The 16,193-nt window shown below is 29.8% G+C and overlaps 9 protein-coding genes across 9 annotated transcripts; 5 read left to right on the top strand and 4 right to left on the bottom strand.

The window, feature by feature from the left end:
• Positions 1-199: 199 nt before the first annotated feature.
• On the bottom strand, positions 200-913 carry PWA37_005220 (uncharacterized protein; the record flags this gene model as incomplete). Its single annotated transcript, XM_064861671.1, has 1 exon — positions 200-913. The coding sequence occupies one exon, from the start codon at positions 911-913 to the stop codon at positions 200-202; it is 714 nt and encodes a 237-aa protein (XP_064716626.1).
• Positions 914-1,565: 652 nt separating this feature from the next.
• PWA37_005221 (NAD(P)H-dependent oxidoreductase) lies at positions 1,566-2,348 on the top strand (the record flags this gene model as incomplete). The annotated part of the gene is made up of 1 exon (XM_064861672.1): positions 1,566-2,348. The coding sequence occupies one exon, from the start codon at positions 1,566-1,568 to the stop codon at positions 2,346-2,348; it is 783 nt and encodes a 260-aa protein (XP_064716627.1).
• Positions 2,349-3,615: 1,267 nt separating this feature from the next.
• Positions 3,616-3,999, top strand: GON7 (chromatin DNA-binding EKC/KEOPS complex subunit GON7; the record flags this gene model as incomplete). Its single annotated transcript, XM_064861673.1, has 1 exon — positions 3,616-3,999. One exon carries the CDS (start codon positions 3,616-3,618, stop codon positions 3,997-3,999), a length of 384 nt encoding a protein of 127 aa, XP_064716628.1.
• A 933-nt stretch (positions 4,000-4,932) lies between these two features.
• Positions 4,933-6,180, top strand: MNN11 (alpha-1,6-mannosyltransferase; the record flags this gene model as incomplete). Its single annotated transcript, XM_064861674.1, has 1 exon — positions 4,933-6,180. One exon carries the CDS (start codon positions 4,933-4,935, stop codon positions 6,178-6,180), a length of 1,248 nt encoding a protein of 415 aa, XP_064716629.1.
• Positions 6,181-6,423: 243 nt separating this feature from the next.
• On the bottom strand, positions 6,424-7,464 carry ATP12 (ATP synthase complex assembly protein ATP12; the record flags this gene model as incomplete). Its single annotated transcript, XM_064861675.1, has 1 exon — positions 6,424-7,464. The coding sequence occupies one exon, from the start codon at positions 7,462-7,464 to the stop codon at positions 6,424-6,426; it is 1,041 nt and encodes a 346-aa protein (XP_064716630.1).
• A 597-nt stretch (positions 7,465-8,061) lies between these two features.
• Positions 8,062-8,418, top strand: PFD1 (prefolding complex chaperone subunit; the record flags this gene model as incomplete). Its single annotated transcript, XM_064861676.1, has 1 exon — positions 8,062-8,418. One exon carries the CDS (start codon positions 8,062-8,064, stop codon positions 8,416-8,418), a length of 357 nt encoding a protein of 118 aa, XP_064716631.1.
• Positions 8,419-8,492: 74 nt separating this feature from the next.
• Positions 8,493-9,350, bottom strand: ATG27 (Atg27p; the record flags this gene model as incomplete). The annotated part of the gene is made up of 1 exon (XM_064861677.1): positions 8,493-9,350. The coding sequence occupies one exon, from the start codon at positions 9,348-9,350 to the stop codon at positions 8,493-8,495; it is 858 nt and encodes a 285-aa protein (XP_064716632.1).
• Positions 9,351-10,475: 1,125 nt separating this feature from the next.
• RPL17B (60S ribosomal protein uL22 RPL17B) lies at positions 10,476-11,030 on the top strand (the record flags this gene model as incomplete). Its single annotated transcript, XM_064861678.1, has 1 exon — positions 10,476-11,030. One exon carries the CDS (start codon positions 10,476-10,478, stop codon positions 11,028-11,030), a length of 555 nt encoding a protein of 184 aa, XP_064716633.1.
• A 1,650-nt stretch (positions 11,031-12,680) lies between these two features.
• Positions 12,681-15,656, bottom strand: SWI3 (Swi3p; the record flags this gene model as incomplete). The annotated part of the gene is made up of 1 exon (XM_064861679.1): positions 12,681-15,656. The coding sequence occupies one exon, from the start codon at positions 15,654-15,656 to the stop codon at positions 12,681-12,683; it is 2,976 nt and encodes a 991-aa protein (XP_064716634.1).
• Positions 15,657-16,193: the final 537 nt, after the last annotated feature.

Consider the following 16,193-nt stretch of genomic DNA (forward strand, 5'->3'; position numbering starts at 1 on the left):
TCTTAGAACGTTCATTGAAAGATGAAATGACAGGATATTACTAAATTTGAATTAAAAAAAATGTTAATGGATGATATTAGCAAGATATATTTTTATTTGTAAAACAATATATTTATATTATACAGTAGAAAAAAAAAATGAAATAATATGGAATATTTCATTGATTTGTATATGTATAGATGTATATATCTATTTAACCTTATTTAGATAATGCAATAATAGATCTCTTTGCAGTGGAAGTAGCAGATGCTGGGTTTACACCAGTGACAATTCTACCATCAGTTAAAGAGAAATCATCCCATGGACCAATTGGAGCCAAATATTTGATGCCACACTTGTTGAAAACATCAACAACCGTTGGAACATTCTTTTCTCTCATTAAGTCAAGAACATTCAAAACGACTTCACCTTCATCAGTGAAACCGGTTAATGATTTACCTTCAGCAATGTTCTTACCAGTTTTTTTGTCATTCAAACCAGCAAAGATGACTGGGCCATGGCAGACGGCAGCAACGATACCACCTTTAGCGTAAATTCTTAAAGCTAAGTCTTGCAAACCTTTAGCGGTTGGAAAATCAAAACAAGAACCGTGACCAGCAGCAGCAAAGAAGATATCGTAGTTATCCGGATTAACTTCACTTGGCTTTTTAACTTTCTTTAGGGCAAGTTGGAATTCAGAATTGTCATTGTCGAAATCTTCTTTATCTTGACCATTTAAGAAAGTTTCAGTTAAAGAGTGTTCATCCCAACCAAAAGTACCAGTTTCAGAAACAAATTGGACGTTGAAACCTTGAGATCTGTATTCTCTAAATGGATGTAAAGCTTCAACTACGAAGACACCAGTCTTGGTGCCATCCTGGTAGAAAACTTCATTGTATGATGTTAAAGCAATGATTACGTTCTTGGAAGCCATTTTTTATGTCACTATTGTTTACTTGTGTCTTGAGATGTGTTGGTTTTTATTAGCTTTGAAATGAGTAGATAGAGTCGTTGAATTATTGAGATTTTTTTTCTACTGCAAGATCAAGAGGACAATTTATAATAAAATTTGATAGGAACTGAAGGGACTAAAAATAACGGGGGGGCGGAGGGGGTAAGTCTGTAAGGGGTAAGTCCGTTAGTGGGTGAAAGATTTGTATATGTGTACAAAAAAAGAAAAAATTTTAAAAAGAAAAATCTTCACAAAAAAAAAGAAAATAAAAATCGGTCGGAGCCGATTCCGATTAATTGATAGTACGGATCCGATCTTGATTACGTAATTTATATCTTTGTAATAAAATTACTAAGCAGAAGAAACAATTACACATTTAAAGCGATATTAATTAGAGGAAAATAGTTCAAGAAGAAACTTGCAATATGTATATATAAGGAGATGGTATAAAGATTCCAGATGTCAGGAATTGTTGTCAAAATGTTTTCTTTATATAATATAAAAACTCATACATAACAAAAACCAAATTCTAAAAAGGTTTAATCCTAGTTATATCTAACAATATTGATAACATTAAGAATAATCGCTTAGTTTTTTCAGTTTTTTCCTGTAATTAATTACGATTCAGTAAACAATGAAGGTATTTATCGTTTTTGCTCACCCAGAATTAAAATCTTTCAACGGTTCTTTTATGAAAGCAACAGTTGAACATTTAGAGAAGAAAGGGCATGAAGTTAGGGTTTCAGATTTGTATAGAGAACATTTTAAATGTGTTGTTGATGAAAAGGATTTCCTAAACTTTAAAGATGGTGATAGATTAAAAGTTGCTTTCCAATCATATTTAGCTAACTCAGAAGGTAAATTAACGGAGGATGTATATAGAACTCAAGCTAATTTAGCGTGGGCAGATTTAGTGATTTTTCAATTTCCACTTTGGTGGTATACTATGCCTGCTATTTTGAAAGGTTGGTTTGAAAGAGTTTACACTTGCGGGTATGCTTATGGGGTTGGTGTACATGATGAAACTCACTATGGTGACAGATTCGGTGAGGGAGTAATGGAAGGTAAAAAAGCTATTCTTGCTGTCACTGTTGGTGGTTCCAAAACCCACTATAGTCCTAGAGGTATTAATGGTCCAATCGATCATATTTTATTCCCAATTACTCATAATATTTTATATTATCCAGGTTTCACCGTCTTACCATCTCATATCACTTATGAAACAGATAAAGCAGGCGACAAGGAATTTAATGATTCTTTAAATGCCTTTTTAAACACCTTAGATAACATTGACACAGTCGTGCCAATTGCCTTCCGTAGACAAAACTTTGGTGATTATGAAATGCCTTCATTACAATTAAAGGAAGGTTTAGAACAACCAAATGAAACTGGGTTTGATATTCATATTAAGAAATAAAATAGATTGAATGGTGATATTTAAATTTTTTTTTTGATAAATATGGATTTCTTAATTAATTAATATATCTATGTATTTATGTATGTATATATATTAGTATGAAAATAAAACATAATAAATATGGTTGTTGGCAATACTTGAAATTTAACAGATTAAATCAACTCTAGAATAAGTTTTTGAAAAGTGTATTATATAAAAATAATGATATTGTATATTTAGTTCTTACCTTTAACTTGTGTTGGTGATTTGGTTTTTCATTTTTTTTCGAAATTTTTGATGTTTCAACAAAATATTTAAAAGTTTTTTCCAAACTCCCTCTTCCCCCTCCAAAAAAAAAAAAACTAACGTCATAATATCTTTTTCTATATCAATTTTTTGCATCTTACTTCAATTTAATACATATAAGATTATTCAAACTTAAAGATTCATTTAAAAGTTATTCCCGTTAACAAATTAATGTCATTGCATAGTTAACATATTGAAAATCTCTTCTTACTTAGAAAAAGGGATTCATTCAATCAATTATTATTTATTGCCTATTCAACAATAACCATATGATTTTGGAAGTAAAAAAAAGTTTACTCAAAAATACCGTTATTATGCAACAAAATATCCCTACTAGAAGGAATGGACTAATAATATTTTTCTTTTACTATTTAATATAATACAAAGTAATTTGTTCAAAATAAAATAAATAATTCTTTTAACATAGAAGTATATCATTTTTTTTATTTCTAGAGCATACATCACATAGTTACATATATAGTATATATATACTTTCATTCCACAGAGTAATATTAATATGCAAAATACTGACTGTGAGTTGATTAACTTTGTTAAAACATTACGTAGAAATATTTTATTTTTTAAATAGAAATACAGGAGACTAATTAACATGTGTTGTTGAAGAAATATCTTGAATATAAATATGCTTTGCTTCCTCAAAACACTTAATGAATAGTATATAAAGGCAGGTCAAGAACAGAAAGGCTCAATAGGATATTATGTCTATATCATTTTGAACGACAAAAAGATAAAAGTAAATAGTAAGCAAGAGACTAGAGACAAGAAGAGAAGACAAACCGTTATTTGGCAAACAACGATGATAACAATTCATAAAATATAGAAAAGATATTATTCGTAAAACAATATATAGTTATTGAAAAGAAATAATTCTAATTATTATTTTTAATAAGAATTTACACAAATATTTAATAAGAAAGGAACTAGGAAGAAGAAATATAGACACTGTGCAAAATAAGACAAGATGCAAATGCCTTCTGCTGTATATACATCGCCTTCATATCCACTTAAGAAATTTGAAGTTGACCCTAATGATCCACATTATCAAACTACCAATGGTAGAACTACAGGACCTAGTGATTATGTTTTAAACGCAGGGCAAGTTGATAGAGACAAACCTTCAGGTCCAAAAATGGACCCAGTAAACCCTGATATTCCAACTTATTTAAGTCAGTTGAGGATGCAGTTAACAGGATTACAAGATGATATTAACGAATTTTTAACTAAACAGATGGAAATAGCTAAGAATAAAAGAGTCAAAGTTGAATCTGACGAAAAGGAAAAAAGCAGTCAAAAGAAAAATAATAATAATGGTACAAATAAAGAAGAGGATGACGATATTTATTGAATAACTATGACTATATTCATTGTTAATTGTTAATAATATACTAGAATAGTGAGTTTGGTGCATTTTGCTCACTTTTCATTATTAAATGTATTTACTTGCTGCCACTCAAAAGGATCAAAGAAAGTTAACAAGTGTTGACACAATGTGCTCATATTACATGTATTCGTAACATTTTATGTATTAGGAGAAGCGGAGAAATACACTTTCACATAATGGAAAGAATTCTACAAAATTTCAAATGCTCAGTTATTGCAATAACATTTTTATATACTGGTTAAATAATTTATTAAAATACATAACTATATAAATGTTATTGTGTTATCAAGTATGTCATTTAGATTCGGTACAAAACTATCAAACTATTGATAGATACCTTATATGTATTCGTCTTCCATGATAAAATATACAACATATATCAATTGTTATCATTTATTACGGTAGATCAAAAATCAGCAAATAAATTATGATGTCAAATAATACGATTGTTATATTCTTCAATAAATATTCAAATGGTTGAAGGTAAAATTAAGTATATAATAACAGTGAGAGGGAAAAACTATTCCAGGTAACATCAATCAATAAATCTGCTTGTGCAAGAAGAATATCTTCTCAATTAGTCTTTGCATTTCCCTTAAATCTTTAAGAAAAGAGAGAAAAAAAAAAAGCATCCAATTATAACAGAAAAAAAAGTGATAAAAGGTTGAACTAGTGCAATTATATCTTCCATTTTATTATTATCATTATCTTTTTGGTTAACAACAACTAAATCCACATATTAAGGTAATTTAATAATTAATTACTTCTTTTATTAAAATTTGTACAAATTCATACCTTTCATATATTTATTAGCGTCTTTGTTTTCTTATTTGTTTATACATATCTATATTATTTTTATTAAAGAAATAGTATCCGTTTTATATATTATAACTTCATATGACAGCTACTCTGAAACCAAAATCTAATGATAGATCACGTCGTTTATCGGCTTCATGGCCATTAGGTCTTCCACCTTTAACTGATGTTAAAAAATCATGGAAAAAGAGAAATTCTAAGAAATTTACTATATCAATTATCACTTTATCTCTTCTGTTATTGTACATGCTATTTTCTGGTACTTTTCAAAAAACAAGTGTTGCAAAGAAATCATATCCTCCAGTTCATGGTATATATCAAAATGAAATTCCTGCATTAAATAGTCTTATTTTCCCTCAAGTGGAGCATGCACCCCTCTTAAAAGAAATAGGTGTCAGAGGTTTATATATTTTAAGGTTAGAAGCAAATGGTGAAAAAAGATATATTATAAAATCTGAAGATAAACCATTACCTGATGATGAAAAGAGAAAAATTACAAGTCAGACAATGTTAGTGAAGAAATCTTTTTTGGATCATGGTAAACTAGTTTATCGTAAAAATAATGGTCCAGAGACTGTAATTGTTACATTGATTGACTTTGAAAATTATGAATTGGACACGATCGTTAGTATTGTACAAAATAGGGTAGATTATGCCCAAAAACATAATTATGGTGTTTATGTGAGATGGATTCAAGAATTTATTCCTCTTTTAGCTAATCAAAACTTGGAAAATGGTGATACTTTTTCTAAAACTTTAGTTATGAGAGCCGCATTACACGCCTTCCCTAATGCTAAAAGATTTGTGTTTATCGAAGATACATCTTTAATTACAGACTTTAAATTATCTGTTGAAGATAATATTTTAAATCCAAAGATTTTAGATGTGGCTCTTCTAAGAGATACTCCAATATCACTAGATTCTGTAATTAAAACTTACAAGCATCTGGATTTATCAGATGTTAGCATTGTCATACCACATACCACAGAAAACAAGATATCAACATCTACTTTTATTATATCCAATGATATTTATGGTAAAGCTTTTATTGAGTACATCAATGACCCATTAATTAAAGATTTTGAATGGGAAAACCTTAATCACTGTATTAGTCACATACTTCAATGGCATCCGTCACTTTTAGTCAAGACTGCTATTGTCCATCAAAAACTTTTATCAAGTGAATATGATGAAGTTTATTTGAAGAGCGAAGAAATTGATACTGCACATTATACTAAAGGCGACTTTATTGCAAATTTTCCAAATTGTAAAAGAGATAAAACTTGTAACAAGGATATTACATCTCTTTATAACTCATTAAAAAAGTAATAAATATGACAACATGGAAAATTGCATTTACACAAGACTCTTTCTTCTTTTAATTTTGAAAAGAAAAGTTAGTAGTGATATAAGAAAAGAGTATTGCTATTTTGGTATCGTTCAGTATTATTATCTTTTTTTTTTAATATTTATATCACTTCACAGCATATATTATTTACATGTATTTTATTTCACTGAATATATAGAGATAGTTCAGTATGCAATGCATATATATATATATATTACTTTTCCTTAATTTTTAAAAGCTAGTATATATGCAGCAGATATGTTTCTTAATAGGTCAGCTTTGTTTACATCATGTGTGTCTTCCACTTCTCCCCACTTGTCTGTTTGGTGGATAGTTTCTAAAGAGGCTAATCTTTCGATCTTTTCAATACCACATTTTAATGACGGAATTATCTTTGTCTTAATGGCATTTTCACATAATAATATTCCACAAATAAAGGATTTAGTCATCATAACGGTCTTTTCAAATACTGCAAGGTTCCAATATGATAGTGTCTTTACATAGTTTATAGCAGCTTCCTTAACACAATCAGACTGCATATTGCTTCTTAAACCATCAATATCTGAATCTAATTTTCTCAATTTGAAGTATTCTCTCTTTATTTCAGATTCTTTTGGAAGATGAGTGTATAATAAATCTTCAATTCCATCAATAATTGGAAGATATAAGCAATTTTGTTCTTTTCTTAAACTACCTTCTAATTCTGCCTTTGGTGCAAATACTAATAGTGTATCGGTATCCAGATATCTTAATAAATCTTTAATTATAAGATCTCTATCACCGTTACATTTAGATATGGGGTCTAAATTCACCTCCTCTCTGTGAGCAGTTTCCAAATCAATGCATCTTGAAGTTAAAGAGGTTAATGGCAATGAATATGATTTTGAGGACAAAGTTTCTAAATTATTCCATTCATTTTTTAATAGATATGCTAACAACAACTGATCCTTTTTCACTTTCAATTGATTCCCCATAGGTGTTCTAATAGTTTTAGTATCCATTTGAATATGTATAAAACCAGGTTCAATTGCATTATTCAGGTCAATATTTTGCCAAAATTTCTTCCTTATTCTATCTAATTTGTTTGTCTCAGTTACGAAATTATTTTCAATTGATCTATCAACTCCATATGGAGCAGACACACTGTTGGTTTCCCTTGACTGATGAGATTTTCGTAGTGGCACCGTAGCTGTTCCTATCTTATAATACCTTGTAAATAATTGAATATTCTTAAATGATACAGTTTTTAGATTTTGTCTCAACATATTTTGCTCTTCAAAATAAAAGAGTCTGTTTCTATTTAATCTAGTGCCCTTTCTTTCCTCTGTTTCTTTCTCTGCGTTAATTTTTTTATATTCCTTCTTCGTTCTTCCAAGGATTGAAAGATAAGCATTGAATGAATACTCGTTTCGTTTTTTTATTTCTTTTAATGTTTGGCTATTGATAATTAACTATCTCTTTAAATCCTCTTTTATTCACAGATTACCTTTAAATCAATTCGGGAGACCTTTCAAATTCTTTCTGCAAGAAAAATTTAAAATAAAGAAAATAAAGAAAACATGAAAAAGAAAGAATGGGCTATATGACCCAGCTGAAGAAACAAAGAGACACAATATTGTAATTGAATTAATGTAAATAAGACTCTTGTTGTGTTAATGTTTGCATATTTTGATATTTATTGAATCAAATAACTACATTCTAAGCTATACTTATACTCATAGTTTACTTTTTATTTCTGTCATTTCCTTCACTTGTGTGAACCGCATAGAGACTCATAGAAAACAAAAAAGAAACAACAGGCACAACAGTAATAGTAATAATAATATACTCAAGTAAAGTTACACAATTATTAATCCTACATAATGTCTACTCCTGATCTTTTTAATGAAATGTCTAATAATCTAAGGGATTCCAAGACCCAGTTAGAAGCTGTGAATCAACAATTATTACACCTTGAAAGACAGGATAAAATTACCCAAGTAACAGAAAAAGAGCTAGAATCGTATCCTGTGGATATTGTATGGAGGTCTTGTGGTAAGGCATTCATATTACAAAAGAAAAGTCTATATATAAAAGACTTACGTGAAGATGAAAATGTATTAAGGGAACAAATGAAAAATCTAAAGATTAAACAAAATTATTTGGAGACAAGCGTAGAAAAGACCGTAGCTAATATGAAAAAGGTTTTGGAAAAAACAAATGTTAAACAAGCACAATAAGAATAGTATTTATGTAAATACAAGTATATAACAGCTGTTGTCTATTAAAAAAATTGTTATTATTGTTATTATCATTATACTGCACTGTAACCACCTCTTTCAGATGTTGTTGACCTTGAACCGACAATTTTACTGATTACTTCTTTGCAGAAACTTGGCAGTGAGACTAATAACTGTGTAGAGCGATCAATAAATTCTTGGCGGAAGTCTTCTAGGTTACCACCTCTACTATTCATATATGATGTTATAAGCAAATAGAAAAGGGTAAATAATAATGCATAAAGGAATAACCAAGTAAACCATGATAAACCACTTCCATTCTTCTTGTTTTCAGTACCTTCATTGTTACTATTATTTCTGTTATTGTTATTGTTATTGTTATTGTTATTATTGTTATTATTATCACCATTCTTATTTTTATCTTTTAGACATGCAGAAGGACCTCTTATAGATAAATTGATTTCTTCATCAAGCCAAACGGAATCGGTAATTTCATCTGTTTTCAAATTATCATTACACTGCCAGTCAATATTAGCATCTAAATTATAAGACCCCCATTTTTTAGATTTAAGTGTGATATATAAGGTTTGTTCGCTTTCATCAGTATCAATATCAAACGCCAATCTGTTATTAAATTCGATGATTTTTGTTGTCAACAAATTTTCTTGATTTTGTAGAAAAACTTTTGTAATACCACACAAAAGGTCATTCTTTTCGCAGTTATTATCAGGCTGGAAATTATCTATATTCTCTTCACAAATGTTCAACCACCATGACTCGATAGTCTGACTTGGTGGGGTATTCTTTTTAATCTCTCCTGTAGCGAAATGATCTAGTAACTTATAATTTTGTAAAATTTCATGATTTGAACATTTGATAGCATTAGTGATAATAAAAAGACTGATTAGATATATTATTTTGGATAAATTCATTTCTCTACTATGATTGTGAATTATTTTTTTTTATGTTCTTTTGTAGTAGAGTTTTCCAGATTAGTTCTATATAAGTCAATTAGCTGTCCAATTGAGTATTTTCAGTATCGATCTACGCAAGAAGTAAGAGCAAAAAACAAAAAAAAGATAAAAGAAAAAAAAAGAAAGAAAGAGTTTAAAAAAATCCAGTTTACTAATTCAACTCCTTAGTTATATATTTTACTTTTGTTCAAGTTTATACAGGAGAATGTGCTTCCTTCTCCCTATAAAAGAATAAAAGGCTCTTGTGTGTCAATCTTTAATTTCTTTCTTCATTCACAACAGTTATTCCCTTGCTGCCGACTGTCGCTATTTTGACATCCGTACATTTCCAGAGATACTACATATTCTTTTCAAATATGTTTCAAGAAAATACCGACATCCATAAAAGGAAAATTAATTCGGCTCTCTTTTCAGAAAAGCAGCAGCAAAAGAAAAAGAGAAAGAGAAAGAGAGAAGGTAAAGAGGGAGGGAAAAAAGAAGACAGAAAGGAAGGAAGAAAAGAAGGAAACGAAAAAAAAAAATAGGCGGGGACGATAGACGCGAGAGATGGTGGTGATATGGAAAGAGAGAACAGCAGGGAAAGAGAAGGAGAGGGGCGGCGAGGGGAGTGGACAGAGTGAGTCTCCTTCTTAAATACCGACGCAAACCGGTTTTCGAAAAAGTAGTAGTGGGCACTACAATCTGCCTCTGTTGGTAACGGAGCCAACTTCCAAAATAGAAGTATCAACGTCAGGCGAGGCAGTAACAAGGCTTCATTGAGACAGAAGGAAGAGGATTAACCTCTTTGATGGCTGATTTCCCTCTTGCACCCTTCCCATTCTAAACTTTACTCTGCTGTCTGCGCACACAATATCCGGGTTTCTCTCTCTAATTGTACTTGCTTCCTCCCTCCCCCTCCCCCACCTTCCCTTTCAACGTTTACTAGGTAGAGGGAGATTATTGTTTTTTTGACCCAAAGTCAGTATTATGCGATGCTAATGGATTGTTTCAATATGGTTAAAAGAAGGGTCATGTTCGATACATACAAATATTGTCCTAAACCTTAGAGAAGAGACAGCTTGAAAACACCCCATATTGATCAAGATGGCTAGATACGGTGCTACCTCCACTAACCCAGCTAAATCCGCTTCTGCTCGTGGTTCTTATTTACGTGTTTCCTTCAAGAACACCAGAGAAACTGCTCAAGCCATTTCTGGTTGGGAATTAACCAAGGCTCAACAATACTTAGAACAAGTTTTAGATCACAAAAGAGCTATTCCTTTCAGAAGATACAACTCCTCCATTGGTAGAACTGCCCAAGGTAAGGAATTTGGTGTCACCAAGGCTAGATGGCCAGCCAAGTCCGTTAAATTTGTTCAAGGTCTATTACAAAATGCTGCCGCTAACGCTGAAGCTAAAGGTTTAGACGCCACCAAATTATACGTCTCCCACATTCAAGTTAACCAAGCTCCAAAGCAAAGAAGAAGAACTTACAGAGCTCACGGTAGAATCAACAAGTACGAATCTTCTCCATGCCACATTGAATTAGTTTTATCTGAAAAGGAAGAAACTGTTAAGAAGGCTGTTGAAAAGAAATTAGTTAGATACACTTCCAGACAAAGAGGTAGAATTGCCGCCCAAAAGCGTATCACTGCTTAAATAGTTTAATAGATATATTACTATTATCATATTAATTAAATAAAAATTTAAGTTATAAGTCAATATCATTTGTTTTTTCACGATAGATTCATTTTTTTTATGTAATACCGAGTACTATTTGTCAAAATCCAGGTTTATACTTTCTTTGATTAGTAGATAACATTTGTAAGTTGGATCTTGACACATATGTTTTTAAGAAGGATAATCTGTGTATTAATGATAGATTGTATTTTTATTTTCAAGCATATCTAGATTTCAAGAGAAATAAGCAAAAAGAAAAAAAAAAGAGAGAGAGAGACAGAAAAAGAGAAAAGGTTATGCATCACTTGTGTAAAAGCTATTAAATATTAGTGTACGTTCAAGAGATAGTGCTTTATACATGATTCATCACACCATCATATATTACTCTTATGATCTTTATTTTTCTCTTATTTTTATTTGTATATTGATAGGAGATATGAGGCGAGGATATACATGAGTATTATTTTTCCTGTAATTTCTTATTTACCTATAACATATACTATGTTATATTTTAGTACTGATATTGTTGAGAAACATTATAATATATAATTGAGTGGATCTACTAAAACATACTTTTTATTATATAATAAAAGAGAGAAACGTTTTGATAATGTTAATCGCGTTTGTAGGTTTGTATTTTATTATATAGTATTCTATGATATATTCATTAATATATCCTAAAATATACAGGTAGAAGAGGAAGGTACAATATAATATAAAATATACCTACCTTAAAAAAAAAATAAAAAAAAAAAAGTAAATTACAGTGATTATTAAACTGTTAATCTTGAAACATATAATCTTGTTTTTGATATAACCATCATTATGACCCAATCAATAGATATTTATTTCAACATGTTTTTCCTGTCCCATATATCATTACCAGAGTTTATTTGGAATGTAGTAATAAGCATTTGTGTTATTGTATCTTCTTTTTTTTTATGAAAAATCGACATAAAAGAAAAAATTCACGATTTTTCCAAATCGACGAACCTTTATTTATACTGTAATAATTTTTTAAAATTGTAAAAATTCATTTCGGACTTTTTAATTATACTATTTTTGCAAGGTACACATATAACACATCCTGTCATTGTGAATTGATATTTTTATTTCAAACAGCACCACAGTCAATGAGTAAGAAATTCACCAATCTTATATAATTTGTATGATAGTCTATTAGAGATAAATAATATAGTAAATGGAAAAAAAATAGCAATATTTATTTTTCCTTATAAAAAAAATTATTCTTGATGATGAGTAGTATTATGAGAATTTTGTATCTTATAGGAAGGAATATTCTTTCAATTTTTAATAAAATACACAATACCCTACATCGTTACTTTAATTTGAATTGATTTGATTTAATATCTAACTTTCATACACTACAATAACAATCCGATTTAATAATACATATTTTATTAGAATTCCTATATATATGCTATATTTCTATTTAGATATATATATTTACATATGTTTGGATTCCTATAGGTGGTGTTGATTTATTAGTTGTTTACATGTTGGTTGGTATTTTTCTTTTTTTTTTATTATTATTTTTTGATTTAAATTTTGAATATTATTCGCTATGAAACTTTCAAGATACTTATATGTAGAAACATGTTTATACAATTAACCCGACCAATACCTATATATTTGTGGAGTATCTAATGAAATAGGTTTAACTTTATTATTGATTTCTGCTGATTTATCATTATCTTTATTGATACTTTTATTAGCATCAGAACTAATTAATTTGCCCTCTTTTGAAGAACAAAAACTAATACTTAGTGGATTTTTGATTATTTCTTTTAATTTATCTATATCATCTTGTAGATCCATATTTCCCATTGTATTCAATTTTTTAGCTGTGGATTCTAATTTGTTTAGTAGTAAAAATGCGTTTTTAGTGAACGATAGTTTCTCCATGAGAAATTCTTCTTGCCTTTTTTGCAGCATTTTTTTCTCAATCTCTAAGGTTTTTTCAAGTTTATTGAACTTTTCTAACTTTATATTAATTTTAGATGATTGCACTTCTAGTAGCTTATTAGTAATTTGATTTAGTTTCCTTTCTTCATTACTTGCAAATATACGAGAACGTAATCCAAAGGCAGCCAAGGCCAACTCAGAACCTTCTTTCAGATTATCTTTTAAATGAACATCTTTATTATGTATATTGGTTTCATTACTCTTGGGGGAGTTTATAAAAGTTGAATTTTCAGTTTTAGGTATTTGTGAATGATTTGTTTCTACTTCTTTATTATTTTTCTCTTCTGCTAGCTTGTAGGATTCTGTCAATGCTCTGTCTGTTAACTTTCTTACAATAGTCGGGTCTACCAAACCAACAAGATATGCAATTGTAGATAGTACTGGGTTATCATTTTTACTAAATGGTAAATGTGGTGAGTATTTAAGTGGTCCAATTCCAATCCCATTTTCTCTGGCTTGTTGATATAGATATTTGTCTTCAATAGGCAGTTGTAAAAATTGTAATATACAATGTTCTGGAGTTTTTGTGCCTACAAATTTGGATACTGCATACCAGTCTGTGTTGAATTTTTGTAAACCTTCTACCAATCTCATTATTTCGTCTTCTTCCCATTTAACCTTAGATTCTACTTCAGTTTCATCTAGAGCATCAAGGATCTTAGGTCTTTTAGCTGGGTGTAATTCAATATTATCAGCCTTAGACTCTGTTTTGGAAATACTCTTTATTTCCTCAGAAGTATAATTAGTTGATAAATTCCCAGTTTCTTTGGTTTCTTCTTCCTTTTTCACAACATTATGTAACGATCTTTTTTTCTGTTCAGCTAAATAGTTAGATAGGGTGCTCTTTGGATCACTTACATCCATCATTTTTTTCAACTTAGACATATCAGGTAATTGTACAGACGGTTTATAACTCTCAAATGGGAAATAACCTCTTGGTGCATCATGTTTTGCGGAATTTTGGTCAGTCAATGGTGGTTCTATAGTCTTTGGTAATAATTCAGGGTTTACTTGATAATTGATCAACCCCCATTTCATTAAAAATTTATGTAATCTAAATAGTGCAGCAGCATCACCTGAAAGATTTCTCCTTGCTGCAGTGACAGAGAAATATTCATTTGGGTTTAATCTATATGAGTTTATCATGAAATTTCTACATTTGACATAAATTTCAGGGGTTTTAGATGGTATTCTATTTGTGAACCATTCAGGTAAAGACTTTATCTCAATTTTATGAATTTTTTTTAAATTTAGCCATGAGGCATAATTTGGAATAATGATTTCATGAACCTGTGGAAATGCCAATTTAGGTTTTTGTTTTGCTACTGTGTTATTATTGGATGATGATGGCGACGATGAAGATGATGTTGATGATGTTGATGTTACATTAGAATTATTTGTTGTGTATTTTGAAATTGTATGTACATGGTTATTGCCATTTGCTTTATCCTGGTTATGTTGTGCTTCTATTCCCAGATTCTTTTCAGTACTGTAATTTCCGTTATTTAAATTGTTTTCATGACTGTTCGTTATATTATTTTTGTCGTCCTCCTCGAGAATTGGTGTACCAACATACTTGTTAGTAGCATTTTCATTATCGTCGTTATCTTCTTCTTCTTCTTCATTGCTATTGTTATTGTTATTAAGATTTTGTGGCTGTTCTACTTTTTCAAAAACTTTTTCTTTTTCATCAACCCCATTTTGATTGTCTTTATTAGTCATTTCTACTATAGTAGTATTGGTATCATTATTATTGTCACCTGATATAGTTATCTCTTGTTTAATTTTAATATCAGAATCAATATCCATTTTATCACTATTATTTTTACTGTCAGTATTATTATTATTATTATCGTTAGAGATATTTTTTTCTTCTTTTAATTGAGAATTTAAATCATCAGTACCATTATTTTTAGAGTGTTCTTCTTTAGATGTTGTATTTGTATGGTTCATAGTCATATTTTGTATAATTGAAACATTATCTGTTGTAGATGGTTCTTTTTGTACATTATTGTTCATGCTATTAGTTGAAGTGTCAGTTTGTTTGTTTAATTCAGTATTTGAAAGTACGTTTTTATTTTCCACCTGAATTCCATTACCTTGTTCTATACTCTCGTTGTTTATATTATTTGAGTCCATAGAAGTTTTGGAAACGGATAATGAAGATTCGTCGATGGAAGTGTTGTTTAATGGAATAGAAGAATGTGTAGTATAGTCTTTTATTGAATTAGTTTGTAGTTTATTAGATGAATCGGATACAGCATCTATATTCATATTTATATTTCCAAGTTCATCATTATCCTTTCGCGTATCATCTACAGTAGGCATATTGTCAGTGTCAACAGTAGTAACAGTATTTCGATCAATTAGTTGAGTATTTTGTAAATCTAATTTGTCTGTTACAGGAGCAGTATTTGAAAGACCAGGATTGTAAGCATCATAAACATCATAAACACTATACGTAGTATCAACGTTATTGTTGTCGTTATTATTATTAGGGTTATTATTATTATTATCTATGAAAAGTTCATTATTGTTCATAATTGTATCATTGTCAATGATATTGGAAGGATCATAATCATCCATTGTAGAAAAAACGTTTGTTTCTTGAAAACTCATTTGCTTCGTTCAATTGACCAGGTGATGACCCCAAGAGACATAAACGTTTGTGTAGTATTGTCTCTTACTACAATAGTCTACAGGAAAATGCGACTACTATGCAAAATCTAGCTGTATCTTTTCTTTATTTCTTCACTTTTTTGTCAAAAACGACAGCAAGAATAAAAAAAGAAAAAAAAAAAAAAGAAATAAAGAAAACAAAAAAAATAAAAAATCACTGCAGAAAAACCCAAACTCCGTGAGGGTAACCTTCATATGTGTCACATATATATTGCTACCAAAAATAATTCTACTTAGTATTATAAAGGTGTGGTTGTGTCTCTTGTGACTTCACCAGTCACTAGACCTGTATCTTCATCTCTCTCTCTCTCTCTCTGCTTCTCTCTTTGTTTCTATACAGGTATGTGTGTATGTGTTATCAATTTGTTGACATGTCTTTTGTTACTTGGATATCGTAGTAGGTGCTATTGAACGGCCTGTAGCACACAAAAAACAAGCGTGGAAATGTGAGCTGCCAGAACGTCATGCGATAAATAA

This window comes from Arxiozyma heterogenica (assembly GCF_036370985.1).
Source record: "Arxiozyma heterogenica strain weizmannii chromosome Unknown scaffold_9, whole genome shotgun sequence".
Classification (NCBI taxonomy): domain Eukaryota; kingdom Fungi; phylum Ascomycota; class Saccharomycetes; order Saccharomycetales; family Saccharomycetaceae; genus Arxiozyma; species Arxiozyma heterogenica.